Source organism: Eptesicus fuscus, chromosome 8 (genome assembly GCF_027574615.1).
Source record: "Eptesicus fuscus isolate TK198812 chromosome 8, DD_ASM_mEF_20220401, whole genome shotgun sequence".
NCBI lineage: Eukaryota > Metazoa > Chordata > Mammalia > Chiroptera > Vespertilionidae > Eptesicus > Eptesicus fuscus.
In genome coordinates this window covers 103,183,887-103,208,852 of record NC_072480.1, presented here as the reverse complement: position 1 = coordinate 103,208,852, position 24,966 = coordinate 103,183,887, and the positions used below count along the sequence as shown (strand labels likewise).

General features: G+C 60.7%; 1 protein-coding gene across 1 annotated transcript in view; it reads left to right on the top strand.

The window, feature by feature from the left end:
* CSMD1 (CUB and Sushi multiple domains 1) overlaps positions 1-24,966 on the top strand; it is a 694,425-nt gene that overhangs the window by 533,183 nt on the left and 136,276 nt on the right. Inside the window, exons 21-25 of the mRNA XM_054719948.1 lie at positions 1,586-1,774; positions 5,680-5,849; positions 7,704-7,860; positions 18,916-19,107; positions 19,719-19,845. Of these exons, the coding sequence (XP_054575923.1) occupies positions 1,586-1,774; positions 5,680-5,849; positions 7,704-7,860; positions 18,916-19,107; positions 19,719-19,845 (835 nt within the window). The remainder of the gene's footprint in view (positions 1-1,585; positions 1,775-5,679; positions 5,850-7,703; positions 7,861-18,915; positions 19,108-19,718; positions 19,846-24,966) is intronic.

Genomic DNA, 24,966 nt, shown 5'->3' with positions numbered 1-24,966 from the left:
GACGGACATGGCACTGTGGCTCGGGACGGGCACACACACACGCGGCTGCTAGGACCTGCGTTTTGGGGGCTTAGTTCCCAAGTGCAGCCACATGCCAGGCATCGTCCCTTTCACCCTGAACTCGGCACTTTCCTCCTGAGAGGCTGCCAAGCTCCCAGCAGCCGGGAGAGACTCGTCCATTAGGTCCCCACAGCCCCGGCCACGGCTGACAACAGGCCGGAGAGGACGCCCCGAGGCCTGAGCAGAGGGGGCGGCACAGACAGCTTCCCGCCCGCGTGGCCTCTAGGAGTTTGTGCCCACATGTCGGTCACTCGGCGACACTTTGAGAGGAGGGGAACTGATCTCAGCAACTAGAAATCGTAAAATAACGTCACGCCATTAAAGGGGCAGCTTTGAAAGGGCCGTCTTATCTATACTAATAATAGAGGAATATGCAAATTGGTCACAATGCACTCACAGTAACAACCAAATAGCAGGCTCCGTGGGGCGACCAGGCCAGCAGCGGGGTTAGTGAGGGACGACCAGGCCAGCATGGGGGGGCAGTGAGGGGTGATCAGGCCAGCAGGGGGCACAGTTGGGGGCGACCAGGCTGTCAGGGGGGCAGTTGGGGGCGACCAGGATGGCAGGGGGGGCAGTTGGGGACGACCAGACCAGCAGCGGGGGGGGGGGGGGGCTTTGAGGGGCAACCAGGTCAGCAGGGGGACAGTGAGGGGCAACCAGGCCAGTGGCGGGAGGCAGTTAGGGATGATCAGGCTGGCAGGGGGGCAGTTAGGGGTGACCAGGCTGGCAGAGGGGGGCAGTTGGGGGCAACCAGGATGGCAGGGGGGCACTAAAGGGAGATCAGGCTGTCAGGCAGGGGTGGTTAGGGGTGATCAGGCTGGCAGGGGGGACAGTTAGAGATGATCAGGCTGGCAGGGGGGGGGGAAGTTAGGAGTGATCAGGCTGGCAAGGGCAGTGGTTAGAGGTGGTCAGGCAGGCAGGGGGGTAGTTAGGGGTGATCAGGCTGGCAGGGGGGTAGTTAGAGGTGATCAGGCTGGCAGGGGCGGTTAGGGGTGATCACGCTGGCAGGGGGGGCAGTTAGGAGTGATCAGGCTGATAGGGGGAGTGGTTAGAGGTGGTCAGGCTGGCAGGGGGGGCAGTTAGGGGTGATCAGGCTGGCAGGGGGGCAGTTAGGGGTGATCAGGCTGACAGGGGGACAGTTAGGGGTGATCAGGATGGCAGGGGTGCAGTTAGGGGGTGATCAGGCTGGCAGGCAGGTGAGCAATTAGGAGCCAGCAGTCCAGGATTGTGAGAGGGACATCCCCAGCAGTCGGACATCCCCCGAGGGGTCCCGGATTGGAGATCGTCCCCTCCCCATGCATGAATTTCGTGCACCAGGCCTCTAGTTTTGTTATAAGTCTCCTTAAAAATACTCACATGGAGCCCTTGTCTGAGCATTCACGGGGTGAGGAAAAGGACTCACCCGCCAGGGACGGAGGTTTGGAAGGGCATCTGCATGCGTTGGTTCGCTTTAATCACAGCCTGTGTCCTCTGAACGGAGTCTGAGTGTTTGCCCGACTCCCACGCCTGCTCTCTCCCTGCTCAGAGTACGACCTGGAGCCCTGCGAGGACCCCGGCGTCCCCGCCTTCAGCCGCAGGATCGGCTTCCGCTTCGGGGTCGGGGACACGCTGACCTTCTCCTGCTTCCCGGGGTACCGCCTGGAGGGTGCCACCACGCTGACCTGCCTGGGCGGGGGCCGCCGTGTGTGGAGTGCGCCTCTGCCAAGGTGTGTGGGTAGGTGGTCACACGCTTTCATTTCATTCATCCAGGGGGCGGGCCTGGTGCAGTCGGGACGCGGGGCCCTGCGTGGTGGGAGGAGGGCGAGGGCGAGGGGGGGGGGGCGAGGACGGGGGCGGGGGCAGGTGTGGGCCCGGCCACTTAGCTGCCTGCGAGGGGGCGAGCCTCTGGCTGTGCCGTCTCAGCTGGAAGGTCAGCTCCTTCAGCCCCACAATTCATGACTGAGGGAGAGACACTGCGTCAATCATATTTATAAAGGGAAACCAGGTAAAGTAACGCTGGAAACCATACTGTGGGAACACGACCTTGACATGCTATAGTAACATGACTGTTGACACGCTATAGTAACACAAGCTCTGACACGCTGTAGTAACACAGCCTTTGACACGCTGTAGGAACACAGCCTTCGACACGCTGTAGTAACACAGCCTTCGACACGCTGTAGGAACACAGCCTTCGACACGCTGTGGTAACACAGCCTTCGACACGCTGTAGGAACACAGCCTTCGACACGCTGTGGTAACACAGCCTTCGACACGCTGTAGTAACACAGCCTTTGACACGCTGTAGTAACACAGCCTTCGACACGCTGTAGTAACACAGCCTTCGACACGCTGTAGGAACGGACCTCGGACAGGCTGTAGTAGCACAGCCGTGGACAGCTGTGTGGATGGAAGGCAGGTGTCTCTCCCGGCACACCATGGCGACAGTGTGTACCAGGCTGTAGTCCCGCCGTGTCTGTTTGGCCGGCGGACTGGCCCGGCCTGTAAGTGGGCACTGAAGTCTGGGGGGGAGTCCGCGTGTCCGGGTTGTTCTCAGAATCGGGGCGGTGCTCCCAGACGCCAACGGGAAGGTGTGCAGGCGCTCGGAGACGCGCTGGGCAGCACGGTGGGTTAGGGGGGGCCCGGACGTCACGTCCCTGCGACTGTGGGCTGGGCCCCTGGGAGGGGCAGCAGGAGGCGGGCTGGAGGGCTGAATGGCAGCGTTCCGCCTGCACGTCCAAGGGCCGGCTCCTCAGCCGGGACAGGAGCCCGCACCTGCTGCTGGGCACGCGCGGCCTCACCACCTGCCACCGACGGGCAGAGCACGCTGATGCACAGCGAGCGCCAGACATTGGTCTGCGGAGTCCCCACGAGTCCCCTGATGGCCAGACCACGGAGCTCACGGCGTCTGCAGTGCACACGCCAACCTCCCCAGGGACGCCTCGAGGCCGGCGGGGAAGTTGTGAAAATAAGATCCCGTAACCCTCCGGACACTAGCCTGACTTCCCGGGACGGAGCGCCTCCCCGGTGCTGTGCTGCCGAGGGGCATCACTGATTCCAGAGCGAACGCTGTCTTCCCCGTTTTCACGAAGCACAGACCCTCAGAGGCAGGACCCGCTGCGCGAACAATCCAGCAATGACCTCGAACGGGACCCCCTCACGCCTGCCAGGCACATGTCTGCTCACGTCAGCTCTCTGGCTTTCTCCCCAAATAGCGCCCTTCCTTTTTGTGGCTGTGATATTTACTTGAGAACTGGGGGCACGTATTGAACATCGCCTCGAGGAAAGCGATGCACAGCGCCTTAGAGTTGCCCCCGAGCCCCCAGGATCCTGGGACCCGTCCCCCTCAGGTCAGAATTACCGACCGACATAGTCTAAATCTCAAAGAACCTCTCACCTCAGTGAAGCCACAGCATCATTCCACAGACGCAGCACGGAGCAGCCTGCCGATTATAATACCCCACTCGCCGTGATTCCATTTCATCTGGATTATCTCTCCATCGCTGCTCTGTGTCTGGGTTTTCACACTGTTGCCTACAGTGTACGATGAGAGTACCTGGGGTGGAAATAGCAGCTAACATCAGCAGCCCTAACTCCAGAGCAGACGGCACGCTGAGCTCCTTCCCCTGTCTTAACTCGTTACCCCAGACCCTCTGTGAAGTCAGCACCGCTACCGTGAGTCCCATTATACAGACGGGAATACTGAGCCCCACAGCTGCTGAGACCTTTGGCCACGGTCACGCAGTTAGCCAGACTGGAACACGGGGCGCCTGAAACCAGGGTTCCCACCGCCCTCTCTGCCCGCAGCCTCTTGTACTTGGCCTGAGGCTGCAGTGTGCCTTTAAATCGCGGGTTAGAAATGGCGCTGAGATCCGCCCGGGCCCAGGGCGCCTGGGAGCTGTTTCCCCGCCTCTCGTTCTCCCGTTTCTCCCGTTGCTTCTCCCACTGGGAAGGCGGCAGGAAGTGCCACTTCCTGTTGTTGCTGGTTCTCAAGGGTCTTCCCCAGCCACACTCTCCACACAGCCCCGTCGTCCTCGCTGCCGCCCCGGGAAGGCGGTCACTTCCATCCTGCAGGTGCCCTGGTTCCAGGAGACCCCACGCAACATACATAAATACATGAGCACACGCCTATCGAAGCATGCACATGCCTGTCCAAGCATCCACACGCCTGTCCAAGCATGCACACGCCTGTCCAAGCACACACACGCCTGTCCAAGCACACACACGCCTGTCTAAGCATCCACATGCCTGTCCAAGCACACACACGCCTGTCCAAGCACACACACGCCTGTCCAAGCACGCACACGCCTGTCCAAACATCCACATGCCTGTCCAAGCACACACACGACTATCCAAGCACACACATGCCTGTCTAAGCATCCACACGCCTGTCCAAGCATGCTCACGCCTGTCCAAGCACACACACGCCTGTCCAAGCACACACACACCTGTCCAAGCACACACACGCCTGTCCAAGCATGCACACGCCTGTCCAAGCACACACACGACTATCCAAGCACACACATGCCTGTCCAAGCACACACACGCCTGTCTAAGCATCCACACGCCTGTCCAAGCATCCACATGCCTGTCCAAGCACACACACGACTATCCAAGCACACACATGCCTGTCTAAGCATCCACACGCCTGTCTAAGCATCCACACGCCTGTCCAAGCACACACATGCCTGCACATGGACACCCGCACGCCCACTGTTAGCAGCTGTACTATTTCAGGGCCACTTGGGGCCCCTGGCGTTGGGGAGCCGAAGGAGTTCTAACCGAGGCCCTCGCTGGCGCCGGTGAGGAGCAGGTGCCGAGAGGCCCGGGCGCCCGGCCGGGTCCTCAGGCAGCGAGGGCCGCGCTCACTTGGCTGACCGAAGAGTCACGGTGGCTTTATGCGAACTTGGGCCTAGGAGCGAGGTGGCCCTTGGTCAGGAGGAGGAGGACTGCCTCCATCCCGGACGCACCGCGGCAGCGCGGGCCGTGGGGTGGCCCGTGCGGGGCCGGAATCCTGGTAAAACAAACGCGTCCGGGCGATGCCGTGAACTGAAAACGCAGGGCAGTGCCCTGACAGTCGTGTTGGGACAGGGAACCGGCCATCTCGTGAGGCCAGAGCGAGGTGAGGAGAGGAGATATGACCCCCAGCGGTGCAGCAGGTGCTGGGACTCGTGGATTGTTCCAGAACTCTCTGTGGGGTGGCATGCTGCTCCCATGGGCCGGAGGCATCCTATTAAGAAAAATAAGAAAACCCTGCCCGGCCAGCATGGCTCAGTGGTTGAGCATTGACCTAGGAGCCAGGAGGTCACGGTTCGATTCCCAGTTAAGGGCACAGGCCCAGGGTTGTGGGCTCCATCCCCAGGAGGGGGCATGAGGAGGCAGCCGATCCATGATTCTCTCTCCTCATGGATGTTTCTATCGCTCTCTCCCTCTCTGAAATCAGTAAAAATATTTTTAAAAAAGAAAGAACATCTTGAACGTGGTGCCTTCCCGTGCAGCTGGGGAAACACGGGAGGTCACGGATGTGTGGCCACGAAGTATCAACAACAGGCACACGGGGGGAGGCAGGGCTGCCCGCTGTCATGGCAGCTGTGCGCACCAGTCGCTCCGTGTCCAATCCTCCTTCCCTTTCCGTTGTAGCTGAGTGTGGGGCGAGGGTCACCGGCAACGAAGGGACGCTGCTGTCGCCGAACTTCCCGTCCAGCTACGACAACCACCACGAGTGCATCTACAGCATCGAGACGGCGGCGGGCAAGGGCGTCCGCCTGTGGGCGCGGACCTTCGAGCTGCAGGCCGGGGACACGCTCCGGGTAAGGCTCCTCCCGCCACGGCCGCCGCCCCCGGCTGCGGGCTCCCTCCCGCCACAGGCGACCGGGTGCATGTGTGCACATGTGTTAGTATGTTCCTGTGACACTCGTCCTCCAGCTGTTTCTCCCCTGGGAAGCGGCAGGAAGTGCCCCTTAAAGGAGGGAACGCGCACTTGGAAACAGCGGGTCTGCGGTCCGGATCCGGCTGCATTAGCGTGTGTCTTGGGCAGATCATTGACCACTTCTAGCTTCCAAACGTGTAAAACACGCACCGCTGCCCGCCGTCAGCTGCATGGCGGTCAGTGGTGTAATGTAGGGCGTGTTTCCAGCCCTGTGCCCGGCTCCCACGGCCACTGTTACAGCTCCGGGGCCCCAACCAGCCCGTGGCCACTCTGTGTGCACGCGGTCCCGGCATGCAGAGCTGCGATGACCGTGATGTGACTGTGGACACGTCGCAGCCACTGTCACGGGGCCACGGGGCCGGCTCACGTGGAGGAGCCACAAGGGGACTGGACAGACTCAAGGAAGCAGGCCCGTGGGATGAGCCGGGGCCCCGCAGCCGGGCTCCGTGTGTCCTGTGATGGCGAGTGTCGGGCTCGGGAAGTGCCGGCGGGGTCTGTGCCCAGCACCCCCACACCCCGGGGGACTCCAGGGCACAGGCAGGGGAACCGGGTCCCAGGCGCCCCAGGTCTTGCCTTGACCTAGAACATCCCACCTCCAAGAGGAGATGCCCCATGACCTCTGAGGCTCCTGAGAGCTCCCCCCTCTCCTGGGACCGCGCAGGGAGCGGGGCCTCCTGGGGGCGGGGGCCCAGGGAGCACGCACTGCAGAGCGAGCCTCGGGCATCAGACAGGCCGTGAGCAGCACAGACCAAGGCCGGACCTCGTCCCGTCCACGGCCCCGCGATCCACGGAGACGTGGCCACTTGTCCAGGTCACACAGCTGAGCCTTGACAAGATGGGCACACCTCTCTTCTCGTTCCCTTTGCCAAAGTCTGGGGGTTTCATTCCTTTCTTATTTTTTTTTTTTTAATATATTTTATTGATTTTTTTACAGAGAGGAAGAGAGAGGGATAGAGAGTTAGAAACATCGATGAGAGAGAAACATCGATCAGCTGCCTCCTGCACACCTCCCACTGGGGATGTGCCCACAACCAAGGTACATGCCCTTGACCGGAATCGAACCTGGGACCCTTGAGTCCGCAGGCCGACGCTCTATCCACTGAGCCACACCGGTTTCAGCTCATTCCTTTCTTATTTATTATTGATTTCAGAGAGAGAGGGAGAGAGAGGGAGAGAGATAGAAACATCAGTGATGAGAGAGAACCATGGATCGGCTGCCTCCTGCACACCCCCTACTGAGGATCAAGCCCAAAACCCGGGCCTGTGCCCTGACCAGGAATTGAACTGTCACCTCCTGGTTCATAGGTTGACGCTCAACCAGAAACGCCGTCCGGGCTGGGGTTTTTGTTCTGACAGGCACATGGGGCTCGTGCTGACACGCCCCACCCCAATGCTGTGGGTCCCACTGTTAAGCTGTGAGGCTGAGAGAATGTGCAAAACCAGCTGCAAGGGACAGTCAGTGCCCCCGCACCCCCGTCTGTCACCCGCTTGCACGGATAGAGGGGTCCCTGGCCGGGGCCTTGACCCCATTGGCCGCTACGCGCTCAGGTCAGGAGCTCCAGGCAGAAGCGATTCCCCCTCCCGAGTCCACGTGGGCTGCGTTTCTGTGCCGAGCTCAGGAGGTGCTGGCCCGGGGCCCGGGCCCTGGGCGTGTCTGTGGGCGGCTCACGCGCAGCACAAATAACTGCGCAGCGGGAACCACGGGCAGTGACAGGCTCTCGCGTGACCCCGCCAGGTGTTCGACGGGCGAGACGGCGCCTCCCGGCCCCTGGGGACCTTCACGCGGCGCGAGCTGCTGGGCCTGACCCTGAACAGCACCTCCAACCACCTGCGGCTGGAGTTCGACAGCGACGGCGCGGACACGGCCCCCGGCTTCCAGCTGAGCTACAGCAGTGAGTACCCGGGAACCCCCCTCCTATCTCCTCGGGACGCACAGGTGCCCAGCGACGTGCTGTTTCAAAATCCTTTTGGCCCCAAAGGCCGCAGCACCGGAAATTAAACCCTTGGATGTTGAGCCTGAGTGGATGGCCGTGGCCATCGGGACTGATGTCTTTATTGGGCAGATAAGCGTGAGGCCCGGAGAGAGAGCGGTCACCCTAGCCCCAGCACCTGTCAGGCGACGCCAGGGAAATTAAGCGACGCCAGCCCGCTTGGGCGGGGGATGGCAGTGGAAGTGTCGGTTAACCCCGGGCAGAAATGTAATTAAAGCGGCCGACGTCCTGAGAGGCCGCTCACTTCCATGGAAATGGCCGTTGAGGAGGCTCAGGGAAGGGAAGCATGTGGTGTCCATTGTGTGAAGCTGAAGTAGCCCTTGGCGTGTGAGCCAGCTGACGGCCTTCCCGTAGCAGAGCGCCGCTGCACGGAGTGCCACGGGCCACACGCGTCCCTGTCAAAGCCACGGCTCTGATCGCAGACCAAGTGCCCGCCCCGTGGTCCCTCCAGTGCAGGCCACGTGACTGCTCATTGCTGCTTCGCTCGCTTTCTCCCTTGAAGGAGCTGAAGCCACTTCCTCGCTCTGACCCGAGCCTTCGTGCCCTCGAGGCGTGATGCTTGGGGAGGACGCGGAAAGCTCCTTAGGGAACAGAGTTCACGGCCGCGCACCCGGGGTCCTTGCCCTCCTGCTGCCTCAGGGAGCTGACCGGCCTGGTCCGCGGGGCGGGGGCCTGGGCCTGGCCTCCCCTCTGTGCGTGCGCTCTTCTGGGATCCGTGGCCAGCGGGGGCCTCCCCACGCAGCTCCCAGGAAACGCGCACCTGAGCGTCTGTTTCCCGCCCACCCCCTCCCGCCTCCTCGCTGCCTCCTGTCTCCCCCCACTCTTTGCGGCTGGAGCCGTCCGTCACGGTGCCGTTCCTGTATTCTCACGGTGTGCACGAGGTCACCGGACAAATCCACGCCGACTGCGCTCACAGCGGGGGCTGTGGAGGAGGCGCTGTGCTGTCCCCAGAACCGCGGCCCCCCTTCTGCGCGACGAGCAGCCGAGAGGCCCGCTGCCCCAGCCGGCAGGATGGGCCGCAGGGCTGCGGCTTCTCTGCCGGTCTCTCCTGCTCCGTCCACGGACTGGCTCCCACGGCCACGGTCAGCCCCTGTGGGCCCGCGTGTCTCCACGCTCCCAGCACGGCTCCCACCTTGGGCGCCCTCCCATTTCTCTGCGTGATGTGGAGAAACCTTGAGTCTGTGGATCTATTTATGGGCACTTGGTAATTTTAAAAATATCTATATTTTATGGACTTCAGAGAGGAAGGGAGAGAGAGAGAGAGAGAATGTCACTGATGAGAGAATCATGGACCGGCTGCCTCCTACACGTCCCACACTGGGGATCGAGCCCACCACCCGGGCCTGGGCCCTGACCAGGAATCAAACCGTGACCTCCTGGGTCATAGGTCGATGCTCAGCCCCTGAGCCACACAGGCAGGCCGGCACTTGGTCACGTTTCACACAGCAGCACACACTCTCTGAAGGCGGGAGGAAGAAATACCGGTGGTAATTGCTCCTGAGCTCCTAGCCCAGTCAATGTGACGAGAGTAATTCTCCTTTCCGCCCGGGTCCCCGTTTGCCTCGCCTACAAAAGCAGACGCCCCGGTGGGTGAGGATTAATACGAACTAACAAACAATCAAACAAAACAAAGACCGGCGCTCCGGGCGCACCCAGCACCTGCGATTGTCCCGGAGCTGGACGCGCCGCCCGGCGGGGACCGGCGGGAGTTAGACAGTCGGCGGTGCTGATGGCTCCACAATCAAAGTACGATTAACTTCCCATTACATTCTTAGCTTTAAACACAGAGTGATTGAGTTTGGGAAACCCCAGGCCTCCCCAATGTGCTCGGAAACCCAAGTGAAACCATCGCCCCAAAGATGCTGGGCCGAGAATGGCTGTAAAAAGTTTGGAGCAAATGATTAAAGCTGAGGTCTGGGGGAAGGCACCTCCAGCTCCTTCCCAAAGACGCGGGAACTGCCTCCTGCTAGCCAATTGCATTCCTTAGAGACATTCCTACCGAAATGCTTCCGATCCAGAATTAACCTGCCCACAGGCGCGGATCAGACAATGCCCACAGAGGAAATGGTAGTTTACTCAGCATCCTCACTTTTCCGGAACGGTCACAGATAGCACCCGTCCATCCCTTTCACAGTCCGAGGACTCCCGCATACTGCTCATGGTGCATTTGACGTCTCTCTTTATTCACGGTGATGGCGACAGGGTTTTCCCGAGGGCTGAGCGATCCCAGGTGCTGGAATAACCCAGAAGCCTCCAGAACGTTCCACCTCGCTGCTCGGCAGTTCTGGGCCTTGGCAAGTGGCTCCTTTAACTCGTGTTCACGAGGCAGAAGCCGTGTGCCCACGTGGGTAGGAGGTTTACTGAACCTTCTGAACGGGGCGTGGCTGGGCCCGGGCCACCTCCAGGTCCCCTTCGGAGCCAGGACCGCGATGCGGTGTCTCAGACGCCGCAGGGGACCCCTCTCCGATGAGCCGCACGCACACTGCCGGGTATCAGCGAACCTGGTGGCCGAGGGCTGGGAGCCACGGCCGCCTCGGGGGACGGTGCAATATAGCCGTGGCGTTCCTTAAGCGCCGCTGGGTTCTGAGCAGCAGGGACGCGCCGCTGGGTTCTGAGCAGCAGGGACGCGCCGCTGGGTTCTGAGCAGCAGGGACGCGCCGCTGGGTTCTGAGCAGCAGGGCGGGGCAGCAGACGGCGGAGAGGTGGTGTCCTTTACCGGCCCTGCTCTCCGTGCCGGGCCAGCCTGTTCTTAGAACAGCGGGTTGCCTGCTGAGTCCGCAGTGACGTGGATGGGACGCATCACGCAGGACGCCTTTCGGTGTGGGGTGGGGACGATGTGTGCGTTTGGATCCTCGAAGGGATGCCTGATCCCCGATATAAAAGGTGTAGGTGGGGCCGGTTGTTCCAGCCGCGATGCTTGCGGCATCGTGTTCTGGGAGCTGCCGGGGGGCCCAGGACCAGGCTCCCCTCCGGGAACATGAGCTCCCCCCTTCCTCCCGGCGACTGGAGACGCTGCGAACAGCAGGGGAACTCCTGCTGACGATGCACGGCTGTTTCCTAAGCATTTCAGCAAATATTTGCACAGAGAGAAAAGGATTCTGGGAACCAATCCTGTATTGAATTCAGGATTTATTTAAAAGTTGGTTGACTTTTTTTGGTATTTCACAAGAACATTCCCGGAACAGTCACTCTCCGAAAGCAGGCCGCGGGGAGGTGTGGGCAGGAAGCGGGCTCTGTGGACCGGACCCCCTGTGCTATGTGAATGGTGAACAGCCCCCCTCACAGCCCACAGGCCGCTGCCTGAGCGAGAGCAGCCGGTCCGGCTCCCGGACGCGGTCTGGAGGAATCGGCCACAGAGTGAGACCCACCCGGGTGCTGCGCGGGAGGCGTGCGTGGAAGCGGAAGGCACACGTTCCTGTTCACAGAGACGGGGCGGGGACGGCCCCGGGCCCTGGCGAAACCTCGCTCAGCGGGCACGTGGCTGACACGTCCCCGTGACAGGAGGAGGGCCGGTGGGGGGGGCCCATCCAGTGACCCTCCCGTGGCTCCCCTTTCGTGGAGTTCGACGCTCCATGTGGTCTTACATTTGACCCTTAATCCGCTTCCTCTTTACCGGGCTTGTTCCTTCTTCCCAGAGGACTGACCAGAGCTTTCCGATGCTGGTCTGAGACCCTGTACCGTGAGATGTGAATGCAGGTATCACGCGTGACATATAGGTCACATGTGACACACATGTGTGTTTATAGTGATGGCAACAGCATTTTCCAGACGATGAGAGACCCCGATGCTGGAGTAACCAGAGACACCCAGAACCCCCCCCCCCCGCCACTGCTGCAGGCCTTCCCTGGGGGACCCCCACCCCCTGGCTGCCAGCCGCATTGTTGAGTTTTCTGTTTCAGTTCAGACGTGGGGTACAGGGAGGGCCGGCTCCACAGGCTGAAGGAAGAGACGATTGGGGCGAAGCGCGTGAGGGTATAGACGGGAAGTTGGGGGGCCGGGGGGGAGGCTGTCTCCCGGCCCAGAGGAGGCTGAGGGCCGCGATCTGCGGGACACAGGCCACTGGGCCCTACAGCCCTTCTTGCCTTCACTCCGGGAGGCCGCCCAGCTGGGTCCGCATCATCGCACACACACGAGGGAGTTTCCTTGGGAGACGGGGAGACGGGGACTTCCGGGGTCCCCTCTCTCTGCCCCGGCCACGTCTCTCACAGCTGGCCGGTGCCCATTCTCCCCCTCCCTAAACGCCTCCTGCCCCGCCCGGAAGGGTCTGTTCCAGAGCCTGGAGAGAACCCCGCGTCTCTACAGAAAGGCGTGTGCGTGGCTGTTGCCATTGCTCCCGCGTGGCCCGCCATCCGCCATCCGCCATCCCCCATCGGCCATCCTCCGCCTCTCATTGTAGCCCGGGTCCCTCGGTCAGCAAGGGGGAGGTGGGTGAAGTGGCCTGATGGACAGCCGACTAGACCAACTACAGCGGCATTTTCCAACCCTTTTCATCTCCTGGAGTCCACAAACTAGTCACTGAAATTCTGTGGACACTGACAAAGGCTTTACTTTTTTTTGCTGATCTGGCAAAGGAAATAGGGATAATGTTGATTGATTTACCAAATAATAATAATGACCTACCCTTTTTGCTCCAAAGTGGCTTTGTTAAAAATCAGGAGCCTGGCCCGGCCGGGGTGGCTCAGTGGTTGAGCACAGACCTATGAAGCAGAGGTCACTGGTTTGATTCCCGGTCAGGGCACAGGCCCGGGTTTCAGGCTTGATCCCCAATGGGGAGCGTGAAGGAGGCAGCTGACCCATGATTCTCTCTCATCATGGATGTTTCTACCTCTCCCTCTCCCTTCCTCCCTGAAATCAATTAAAAAAAAAAATCAGGTGCCTACACTTGTATATCAGGATTTCTGGTACCAAGAGTTAACCAATCAGACGCAACCTTATGACACAACGTGACCAATAAGATGCAGCCTATTGTGTGACCCGCCTCCTCAGCGTCAGGACAGGCGCTCAGCGGGCAGCGGCTGTGCCTTCTGGTTCGAGGTCTAAGGGGAGAGGCCCTGCCTCCTGGGCCAGGGGCTGCAGGTGTTACCAACTGCGCTCCGCTGGGAATCTGCTGACCTACGGCGCAGTCTCTGGACGAGGGAGCTGGAGCCCGCCGGGCCGCCGCTGCCGGGGCTCTGTGGGCAGGCGGACAGGATGGCAGCGGCCGGGAAGCCCAAGGTGGGCCAGAGGAGGCTGGGTGTGGACTTGTTCTCGGGATGAGCACTGAGCCGGGCCCCTCCCGGCTTCCGAGGAGCCAGAGACCGCAGACAGCAAATGCGCAGGCGCCGCGAAACCCGTTCCTGCCGAGGCCCGGGCGGGAGGCTGGGAGCCGGCTGGGATGGATCCGGCATCAGGACTGGAGGAGAGCGGGCGCTGCCCGGAGTCGGCTGAGGTCCTGTGCAGGGCGAGGGGATGCTGATTGTATTGGGGTGCCCCCCACCCCCGGTCAGGAGCCATCTGCTGTGCCATGGTTTCCCCAGCTTCGCTGAGGTACCGCTGACATGACAGTGACGGCAGGTGGACGAGGAGCTGGCTTGACCCTCGGATCCACTGTGAGCCGATCCCCCGGGAAGTGAGCTGTGACCCCTCCTCACAAGTCGCCTGTTCAGTGTGTGTGATGAGGGCCTGTGCCGGACGGGGTGTCCCCGGGACCCTGAGGATGAGTGAGGTTAAAGTACGTGGCTGTGTGTTCCCTTCTCTTTTTAAATAACAGGATTTGGGGAATTCTGTGGAAAGCACGCGGCAGTTCTCAAGTGCAAGGTCTGGAAACTGGTTTTGCCAATAACAAAGGCTTTCAAAGCCTTCCCGCCGGTCCTGGTTGGCGGGCGGGCGGGCTTCGCTGTGTAAAGGAGACCCGGCCGCGTGGGTGAAGGAAGATGCGTGCGTCACACTCTCAGACGTCCGTGTGTGTGTGTGTGTGTGTGTGTGTGTGTGTGTGTGTGATCTCCTGGAGCATCGGAGTATGGGTTTCCTTCACTGGGTGGTTCCAGTGTCTAAAGTTACTGCCAGCCGTTCTGCAGACGAGGGAAAAGTAGGACCCGGAGTCCAGAAGGAGCCGCCTGCGCGAGGCCACCCCCAGGCGTTCGTTTTGTTCCTCCGAAGAGCAGCATCCTGGGAAGTGCCCTGCTCCTCCTGTGGCCCCAGGTGCAGCCCCGGGAAGGGAAGGAGCTGGGAACCAGCCCCAAGGTCATTAGCATCTCTAGGCAGGAAACCAGATGCAGCTGCCTTTTCCTCACCTGGACTCCCCCCCCTCTGCTCCTGCAAGGAGGCCTGAGCCCAGCAGTGAGGTGTCCCCCTCCACCCTTCCTGGCTCCCAGTCGGAGTCAGTTTAGTTTGGGGGTTGCCCTGCAGACAACTCCCCTGCGGGTTCTTACCAAGTGCAGCACGGTGCGTGCTCTCAGCTGCGAAGAAGAAAGAGCCAGTAGCTCATTTCTAACGGCTTCCGACCGGTGCCGACAAGGACGTGAGAAGGAAAGGTGTGCGCTCCGGAGGCGTGGCGGGTTCTCCGGAGAGGGCCAGGCCGTCAGCGGCGGGAGGGCCGCGGCCTGTGCTGCGAGCTGCGCCCTTGGAAACGGGCTCCATCCCTATATGAAGGCCCAGCGCGCATTTTACCAGCTCACCTTCCTGGGAGGAGCCTGGGAGCTGCATTCTCTCTGCTTCCGCGAGAAAAGAGCCCATGAGTCCCGCTGCGGGCAGCTTCCTTCCGCGGGGCCTGCGGTGGGAATCCCGCACGAGGGGCGTGCAGGCGACCCAGGTGCTGGGGAGGCCGGCGGGGTCCCTGGAGGAACGCTGAGTTTATGGGAACCCCAGAGGGACGGTGGAGGAGGGGGAGGAGGGGGAGGAGGCCACCGAGGAGAAACAGTCCCGCCCGGCCCCCACGCGGTTCCTTGTCTGCGTTAGAAAGTGGTGTGCTGTGGGCACACGTTGGGGTAAACATCAGACTGAATACTGAATTATTGTAAAACATCCCTAGGAAGGTCCTTGGGGCCCAACCTGATGAGTTTCCAAGGCGGGCGGCGGGCGGATACCTGTTCGGGACCCGCTGTGCCGAGCCGGGACCTCCGACCCCCGGTGAGGCTGCCCAGACAGCAGGACAGACAGCCCGTGGCTTCCCCTGGGAGGGCCGTGGCCTGATGCGGTTCGGGAGGGAAGTGCATGGCGGTGCCGAGCTGGCTGACGCCCGCCCAGAAGCACACGGAGGGAGAGCTGGCGCGGCCCGGGTCTCGGACTCCTCCTGGGATGTTGGTCATCTCCCGCCTTCCTGACAGGGAGCACCCCGAGGCTAACGGATCAGCTTTCATGGTGTTTTTAACAGGCCCAGCGCCCCCAGGCCGGCTTCCTGCTCTGGAGAGTGAGATCCGCCCCCTCAGGGCCTTCGTCTCCCCCCCATCACAGTCTCACACCCACAGAGTCGCCACCTGAGGCTGGTCTAGGAAGGGTCCGCGTAGGTTTGGTGTGTCAGTGATTGCTGTTCAGTGTGTAATATGTCCTCGGTCATGTGACAGTGTGCCGGGGGGTGCGCACGCTCTCTGTTTTCAGTTTGCAGAACTGACGCTGTGCGGCTGGCCAGCCTTCGAGAACTCCGTGGGCCGGAAACGGGAGACACGGGTGGCTCACTCACAGGCTCCGGCGGGAAGCAGAGGGTCCGGCTGTGAGGCCGGTCAGAGGCTGGCAATGGTGTCACCGAAGGCTGCACACACCGACCTTTGATGGGGAGAGCGAGCACATGCCGCTTTCCGTGGGGAAAATGAAAAGCAGTAATTACCGTGTTAGTCAGAGTCGTAGGTCCCTGATCCTACAAAGGGTCACGCACAGGAGATGGGGGTCTCGGGTTGGCCTGCATCGTCAGAAAGGGTCAGAGGCCGTGGCCTTTGCACTCCCGCCTTCCCCGCACCTGGGCGGACTCTCAGCGCTGCTTTGGAAAGAAGAGGGCGTGAGAGCTCCCGGATGGATTTGCAGCTACGATTCTCTCCCCACGGATCTTGCCCCAGGACGTGCGCAGGCTGCTGGGCCTCCACAGCGCCATCGGGGGGAGCCTCGGTGGGCTGGTTCCTGAGTGAACTTTTCGGAACGCGCTGCTCGGAAGAGGACGCGTCTGTTATTCCAACAGGAGCGGGCAGACGGGGGTGAAAAACATGAAGCCACGGCGCACTCGGCTGGCGCTTCGCAAGGCTCTGTGGTGATGACGGACTCCATTCAACAGCAAAGGCCCGGCTGAGCCCTCGTCTTCGATACCACACACCCTCATGCCGCGTGAGGGGAGCCGCGCGGCCGCCTCCGTCCCGCCCGCTGCTGGGTCGGCGGTGCCCAGAGCGAACGTTCGTCCAGGAGAAGTGGCTGCTGTGGACACACTCGGCCCCGAGAGCCATGAAATTGGGAAACGCGCAGCATCTTGGAGCTGTTGTCCGAAGGGGCGTGGATTTTTCTTGGGATGATGTCGCGATCCCTGACGTTGGACTCCTGTGACAGGCGGAGTGAGGGCTGGGGGGGTCGGAGACCCTGGAGCGAGGGCTTTGATTGGGGACGGGTGGAGGCGGGCGTGCCTGCGGGGGAGAGGAAGGCTGTATTTCCAGGCACCGGGTGCCGGCGTCACTTGGCCTTTGGTGTCAGGTGGCCGATGTGGCAGCCAGGGCCGGGGTTCGAATGCGCTCAGCGGCCATCGCGTGGTCCCATTCAGATGTAATGGCCGCGAGAACGAGCGCCAGAGGGGGAATAGCAAGGACAGATAGAACGCGCTTTGTTCCGGGCCCGGGGTGAGATGGTCGGGGAGTGAGGAGGTGGTGAGCAGGGACTGGGACGCGGTGGGGACGCCTGAGGGGGTGTGTGCCCACGCGGCCAGCAGAGACCTGCTTCCTCCTGCAAATGGCGAGCGGATGGGGCCGGAAAAGGCCGCCAGGGGAGAGTTTGAGGTTGGGGTTCAGGGATGGTCAGGGTAGCTTCAGCCGGGTGGACGCCACGGCCATGGCCACGTGCTCTGGCGTGAATGCGGCCACAGCTGGAGGGCCGGTGTGGGACGCTCCCTGAGCTGCGGGTGGTTCACTGGGACCCGGTGCGTTGTCCATCCTGGTCAGTGAGACGTCCGGGAACCAGGGTCACACGTCCCAGAAGCGAAGGGCGGCGTTCGGAAGGGCCGCCTCCCCGGGAGCCGCCGGGAGGGAGCCGTGCGCCTCGGTGCGGACTGAGGTCCCTGTGACGTGGGCCCTTCGGGGAGCAGTCCCTGACCTGGCCCTTCACCGCACAGCCTTCCAGAGAGATGCTGAGAGTGGCTCGCGCGGACGGGGCCCTTCACCGCGTGGAGTGTAGAAGGAAGGACCTGGGATTTTAGACAGAAAAGACCTAAAGGGACAGAGCGGTTCTAACGGGAAATATCGGTAAACAAGCCAGCAGAAAGCGGGGAAGGCGGGGAAGGCGGCTCTGCTTCTCGTCGGAAGCGACTGTTGCTCAGGCTTCTGGCCGCGAAGCTGCGGAGTGTCTGCTGTCGGGTCACCTACCTCCGGCCCGTCTTCCCGGGACCAAAGCAGCACTGCTTTGTGTCCTTGGATCTCTCCATATTGACTTTCATATAACAGTAATAACAACAACAACTACAATAATAGTAACCATTGGGTGGGAAATCCCCCGGGAATGGCCGTCTCGTCATGTGAGCACGAGTTACCCGTTCTCCGGGGACGGGGACACCGGTGGGTTTCCTCTTTGGAAACCAGTTCAGGAGGAACAGGAACCGTGCCGCCTTCAGTCCGGGTCTGTGAAATCCCTGCTGGACCCCTTCCGGAACCCCCTGCACTCCGGATTCTGACCACATGCTATTTTTAAAGCCTTCCCACGTTTTATGGACCAGCAGGTATTACAGTCGGGGACACGCATTTACTTTCATGATTTTGAAAGCCAGGTTGTGGATTTCTCCTTCAGAATGGGTAGGCATGCGGTGAAGCTTGTGTTTTAATGACACCTGAATAGCCTTCGAAGCTGGCTTGTAGCTGTGAGTCGAAGGCACTCATTAACAAACTAGAGGCCCGGTGCATGAAATTCATGCACGGGGGTGGGGGGGTCCCTCAACCCAGCCTGCACCCTCTTCAATCTGGGACCCCTTGGACATCCCTCTCACAATCCAGGACTGCTGGCTCCTAACCGCTTGCCTGCCTGCCTGCCTGCCCGATTGCCCCTAACTGCTTCTGCTTGCAAGCCTGATCGCCCCCTAACTGCTCCCTTGATGGCCTGATTGATGCCTAACTGCTCCCCTGCTGGCCTGATCGCCCCCAACTGCCCTCCCCTGCCGCGACCTGCCTCCTCTGCCAGGACCAGCCTATTCCGCATCGCACAGAGCCGCGGGACCCCCAGGCCTCACCGCTCGGAGCGGCCGCTGGGCCCTGCCTCCACTGTGCACATGGCCATCTTGTGGCGGCCATCTTGTGACAACACTACATGAGGGCATGACGTCACCTAAGCTTTTATTATATAGGTTAGGAATTAATTAAGAGCCAGTGACACATACCACGTGACTGTACTTGCTGTTTCTCACCTGGGGACGCGTGGCAGAGGCCCTGCTGCCTCCTGCCTGCAGGGAGGGGAGCTTCAGGCTGGGGGTGAGCCACACGCCCAGGATGCCGTGAGGATGCGACACCCACACACCAACCGTGGGCTCCAGGGGACGGAGGCTCAGGAGGCGTCTCCAGGCGGCTGCGCGGGCGTGGGCCGAGCTTGACCCCGCAGTGGTTGTGGTTCGCTGCAGGGCTCTGGGCTACCCTGAGGCAGCCAGCTGGGTGACAGGGTGTCACAGGTTGTGACGGGAAGAGCACCCACCGGGTCCCCTCGCTGATCCTGCGGGAACCTTTCAGGGGGAGGGAGGCCCCAGCCTCTCTCGATGGCCCTCCCCCCAGCTGCGTCCCACCTGGCCCTGCTCACTCTCCCCTCCCCCCACAGGCTTTGACCTGGTGAAGTGCGAGGACCCCGGGGTGCCCAGCTATGGCTACCGGGTCCGGGACGACGGCCACTTCGCAGACACCGCCGTCGTGTTCAGCTGCAACCCCGGCTACACCATGCACGGCAGCAGCACGCTGACCTGCCTGAGCGGGGACCGCAGAGTGTGGGACCAGCCCCTGCCGTCCTGCGTGGGTGAGTGGGCCGCTCCCGGCAGGGGGCCGACCGGAGCCGTGGCTCTCCCACGGCTGTCCGCACCGCCGCGTTTTATGTTCCTGACGTTTGTGTAGGTTGTTTTTTTTAATATAGTTTTATTGATTTCAGAGGGTAAGAGAGGGAGCGAGAGATAGAAGCATCAGTGATGAGAGAGAAGCCATGATCGGCTGCCTCCTTCATGCCCCCCACTGGGGATCGTGCCTGCAACCCGGGCATGTGCCCTGGGCGGAAATGGAACCCTGACCTCCTGCTCCATAGGTCGATGCTCAACCACGGAGCCACGCCGGCCGGGCTGTGTGTAGGTTTTTAGGTGGGAAAGACAGATGTTCTAGTTCCATTTTATTGAGACAAATGCAGAGAATTATTAGAATTACAGCACGCGTGTTTCGTGGTTTTATGCTCTCCACTGTAATTTCATGGAAGAAAACGTCTTTCCTTCAGGGCGATGCTTGGGAACAGGAACAGGAAGAAACGATAGACAGGGCGCGGCTTGTGATGTGTTATGTATGAAACAGACGTGATGGGCTGTTTCTTTGTAGCTAAACAAACCCGTGACCCCTGCGTGACCCTCCCACGTCTGTGTCTTGCAGCGGAGTGCGGCGGGCAGATCCACGCGGCCACCTCGGGGCGCCTGCTGTCCCCCGGCTACCCGGCTCCCTACGACAACAACCTGCACTGCACCTGGGTCATCGAGGCCGACCCCGGGAGGACCATCAGGTGCGTGTCCGGTTCTGCTCCGGCGACTTGGGGAGAGAGGTGTGCCGGCCGCTCTCGCCATCATGACCCCTGGGGGTGATCGGGAGGCTGCTGAGCTACAGGAGAGAGCGTGCTGAGGGGCGCATGGTCCGAGGGCTCACGTGCTGATGTTGCTGTTCCTTTGACCATGTGTGGTGACCACGTATAACAAAGAAAAACAGAAAGTGCATCAGTTAGCGTTTGCTGTGTAACAGGCTGGCCCCCAAAGCTTAGTTGCTTAAAACAATTATTTATGCGCTCAGGACGTGGTGGGTGGTCTGGGCAGTTCTGGTCTGTGCACGCTCAGCCAGGTGGTCTGGGTGGCCTTGCTCAGGTGTATGGGCCTCGGCGGGATGGTTGGGAAGGCGGGGTCCTCTTCACCCCAGTTGCCGTTCCGCCATCAGCTGGTCATGATGGAAGGTCCTCAGCGGCAGGAGATGCCAGGCTTCTCAACCTTCCGCTTGCATCGCACTTGCTCACGTGCGCTTTGCCAAAGCAGACGTCATTGTCTCATAAGCAAGACAGGGTTTGGAGAAATGCACCCCACCCCTTAATGGGGAGAGAACAGTCACAGGGAGGGAGCCCCAGGCAGGCTGGGAGGGACACGGCTCACGCGTGAGACACGGGAGTCACGGTGGGGCAGGCCAGAGCCCGCTCCAGGCTGCAGGGGCACAGGTATCAGGAACCCACCCAACGCCGTGCAGCCATTTCAGAGGAAGTGTTCTGTTTCGATGGATGGATCTGGGTTGTGGTGAGTAGTTTGTTAGCCACTCAGCAAACCGACAAAAGGAAGGTTTCTAAAGCAGCAGCTCCACGTCCCGTCGGAAGGCCGGGTCGGAATCCCCATCCGCCCAGCAAAGGCCTTGTCCACGTGAGCCGGCCCTGGGTGTGCCCCGATGGCCAGGAGGGCGGCACAGTCCGCCGCCACACTTCTCCGCCCTTCCTCCCCCTGCTCGCCGTCCCGTTCATCACAGCTCTTAACCCTCTCCACAACGTTATTATTTGTCTTTCTGTCGCTTTTTTTTTACCATCCATCTATTTTATTGAGGCTTCAGGGAGGGTCCGCACGCTGGGAGGACACTGAGACCCAACCCACCGCATCAACAGCCTCACCTCACACGCTTCACAGCCACGAACGCTCCGCAGCCTTTTTTAAAACTCTGCCTACCCCGCCCCCCAACAGCCCTGACCCCCAAGACTCTGGTCTCTGTGGTCCTGCCTGGTGTCACTGCGCCCGCGGAGACGGAGCGGCCGGCCCCCGGGTCCTTCCGTGGACACAGGAAGGGCGGCGAGAGGCCACAGCCAGGGCCTTGGTCGGGGCCGTCGGTGGACGGAATCGCTCCCACCCTGGTGATTTGGGTCCTGTGCACAGTGGCCTCCAGCGACCTCGGTGACGTGTGTTAAACAGACGCAGACTCGCCCACTGCAGCCGTATGCCTCAGTCTCCCCACCAGGGAAATGGGGAGGATGGGGGAGGAGACGCACTGCCATTCCCGGAGGCTCTGGCGGCACCCTCTCTGACACTTCTTCCTGCTCGTCTGACCACATCAACACCTTTTTATTTTTTAAATATGTTTTTAATTGATTTCAGTGAGAAAGGGAGAGGGAGAGAGAGAGAAACATCAATGAGGAGAGAGAATCATGGACCGGCTGCCTCCTGCACGCCCCCTACTGGGGATCGAGCCTGCAACCTGGGCATGTGCCCTGACCAGGAATCGAACCCTGACCTCCTGGCTCATAGGTCGGCGCCCAACCACCAGGCCACGCCAGCCGGGTCACATCAACACCTTTTCACCGAGTCGAGCAAAAAGGCACACACATCACCACTTTCCAACCTGAGAGAGAGGCTGGGACCTCCCGGGGCGAGAGGAGGGACTCGGAACATGAAGCTGCAGGGACAGTTTCATCACAACCTCAAAGTTGGTGGTGTCGGCGGTGAAGGCGCATGAGTGTTTCTACCCTGACGATCTTTCGGACAAAAGCGAGGTCAGCGCGAGTAATCGGATGTAAGATCCTGTGTTCTCCCTGAGAATCAAGCGGTCCCTTTTCCGTTCACTCAATAAAGTTAAATATTGGTTCTTAACTTCAAATTCCCCAACGCTTGCTCGGAGGACTACCAAAGCCATCACGCTGCTTCTGATTCTGGGAAAAAAAAAAAAAAAAAAAGTCCCAGGAATCATCTCTGATCCCGGAAGTGATTCCCACAAGCAGGACGGGTGTGTTTCAGGAGGATGTCAAGTCCTGTGTTTCTTCCACGTTCCCCAGGGTGTGCGCGGAGGGGGTGAGCACGAGCCGCAGACAGCGAGGGCTTCCTGCTGCGGGTGAATCCCGGGCCGCGGTTCCACTTCCTGAGAAAAGAGAAAATCAATCCTATCTAATAAAGGGCTAACATGCAAATTATCCCCTCGACTGGGAGTTTGACCGGGAGTTCGACCAGTTGGGGGGCCAGCCGGCCAACCACCTGTGGCCCCTCCCCCTGGCCAGCCCTGCCCCCCCATTGTCCCCCCACCCTGATCGGGGGTGAGGCCGGCCAGCCAGACCCCACCCATGCACAAATTCGTGCACCGGGCCTCTAGTTAATGAACAATGTGCCGAGGTCATAAAAACATACAGCTTTTGTGTGAACTGACTTTGATGCGGAACCATTGCATTCTGGGAAAGAACAATGGTTCCACCAACGTCCGGTCCCGGGGTCTTTCCCCTTCTGTTACACATCGTCCCGTGGCAGAGTGGACCTAATCCCTGACCAGATCTTTTTGACCTAAGGCCCAGCGTCCTTTCTGGGGAGGAGGGGAGGAAGGCAGCGTTGGTATCCACAAGGAACCTGGTTGATGTCCAGCTGCACCCGCACGTGTTCCTGGCGATGCCGCCGCATTGATGAAATGTGTGCTGTTCGGGGGGTGCTGGTTTGGAAAAGGACAGGCTGAAAAGCATGTAATATGTTACTGTAGGCTGTATGTTACTCATACGCTTCTAATGCTCAGAAGAAGGGGGTCTGGTCTTGGCATTGATCCCTGTGGACCAGGACATGGAGTCCTGATCAGTTCATTGTTAGCACATCGACTGTGTTGCTTCACCGTTCACTTGAAAATAAGGGAAATGCCACTTCTGTAGCCATCACGCCAGGGATTCAAGTACTGAAAATTTCTTAATAGAAACAAAATTTGTTAGACATTCATACTACGATTTATTTTTTTTACTGTACATATTTTTTTTACTCTAAAAAGTGTGTACATTCAAACCCATGAAGAATATGTGTGCGTGTATTTGAGCCAAACTGTCCACAATTGCCAGAAAGCAGATTGTCACTGGGCTTGGATGATGTCCCGCAGAATGGCGGGTTTCACCTTGTTTTACACATTACAGTCAAAGGAGGAGGTGTGAGTGGGTTACATGGAATCCACTGGTGACAGGTTAGGGGGCGGGAGACAGCAAAGCCGGGAAACCCCTGGGATTGGGTAAAAGTGAAATGATGGACACATGCTTCGTTACTTAGGAGGGTGCAGGACAGTTAGTCAGCACGTAACTCAATGACAGTGAGGGGTTTGTGGGCTCTGCAGGGGTGCCTGCGCTTTGAGGGTCCGGGAAAGGGAAATTACTTGGACATTCCAACACTATGTTATCGTAGACGCAAAAGGCAACAGGCAGCTGGTTAGGTAAAGATGGGCCTCTGTCAGGGAAGGTACCGGCCGAGGCCCTGACGACCCACCATGACGGCTTTTAGTTAAAACAGTTTCCTTCAGACCGTCCTGTGGTCACCGGAGGCCTCTGAGTGCGCACGGCCGCCACGCGGGCCTCCCTGGCTGCGCGGTGAGCACGGGCCCTCCAGTCCGCAAATGCAAAGCCGCAGGCCCTCGGCAGTGGCGATGGCGCGGGCGGCATTTCTGGTCCCCCCGCCGCCGGCTCGGATCTCACCGCCGCCCAGAGCACTTGCTGCTTCTGTGTGGCCGTGACTTTTATTCGCGGTCACAGGAGACGCGGACAGCCGCTGCCGTGGGGCACTTGGGCCGGAGGACGCTGGTGACGTTGGCGTGTGGGCTGCAAAGCCGTTACCTGAGCAGAACTGAATGAAGTCTCCTGCCGTAAATGGGGCCGCATTAAGCGTATGCGGGGACTCCCCTAGGTCGCCGCGGAGCACAGCTGTCACTCATAAAACGGCGCGGCTGTTTCCCGGGCCGTCTGTGTGCTGCCCCGGGTGTGCGTGGCTGCTCTGCGGTGTCAGTGCCGGGAAGACTGGCGGTGCACGCCCTTCTGTCCGAGTGCGGCCCCTCCCCGCAGTCACGAGAAGCTTCGGGCCGGCGCCTGGGAGGGGCGTGCAGGGGTGAGATTCATGGGAGCAGAAGTGAGGGGCCATCCCAGGTGCCCAGCGTCTCAGCCATGACCAGGCGGCCCAGCTCCGTCCCGCGTGGAGGCCCAGCCCTGCCCCACCCGCCCAGAGGAAGGGCCGGGTCCAGACACCCGAGCTGTTGGCCCGGCACCGCCCGGGCATCCGAAGCTTTCCTGGTGAAGTCCGGCCCAAGCCGAAGCTTCGCCAGCTCGGCGTCTGTCCCCGGCTGTGCTGCCGCCCAGGCCATGCCGGGAGCCACGCCTGGCCTCGCGCTGCCCCGCGCGCACAGGTGCCGCGGGGGGAGACCAGAGGGTCCCGTGAGCTCTGGTGATTCTCCGGGGCTGGGGGAAGAGCCGCCCCTTTTATTGCTATTTAATCTGTATTTTCACTGATTTTAGAGAGACAGGAAGGGAGAGGGAGAGAGAGAAGCATCAATGAGAAAGAATCATGGATCGGCTGCCTCCTGCACGCCCCCCATGGGGACCGAGCCCTGACCGGGAATGGAACCTTGACCTCCGGGTTCATTGAAGGGGGACCGGCCAGGAAGTGCGTGTGCAGAACACGTGCCAGTGCTGCCCGCGGGAGTCAGGCCTGAGTCACACCGACAGGAATGACGGGGGGACCGCTGACAGGGAAGTGGGGGTCACTGCTGTCCCGGGACGCCGACGCCTCCGAGAGCCCAGGCACCTCGGCACCTTAGCTCCTCCTCCCCGTCCTGCTCCCGCTCACCCTCCTCCCGATGACCCTGTCCTGCTCCCGCTCACCCTCCTCCCGAT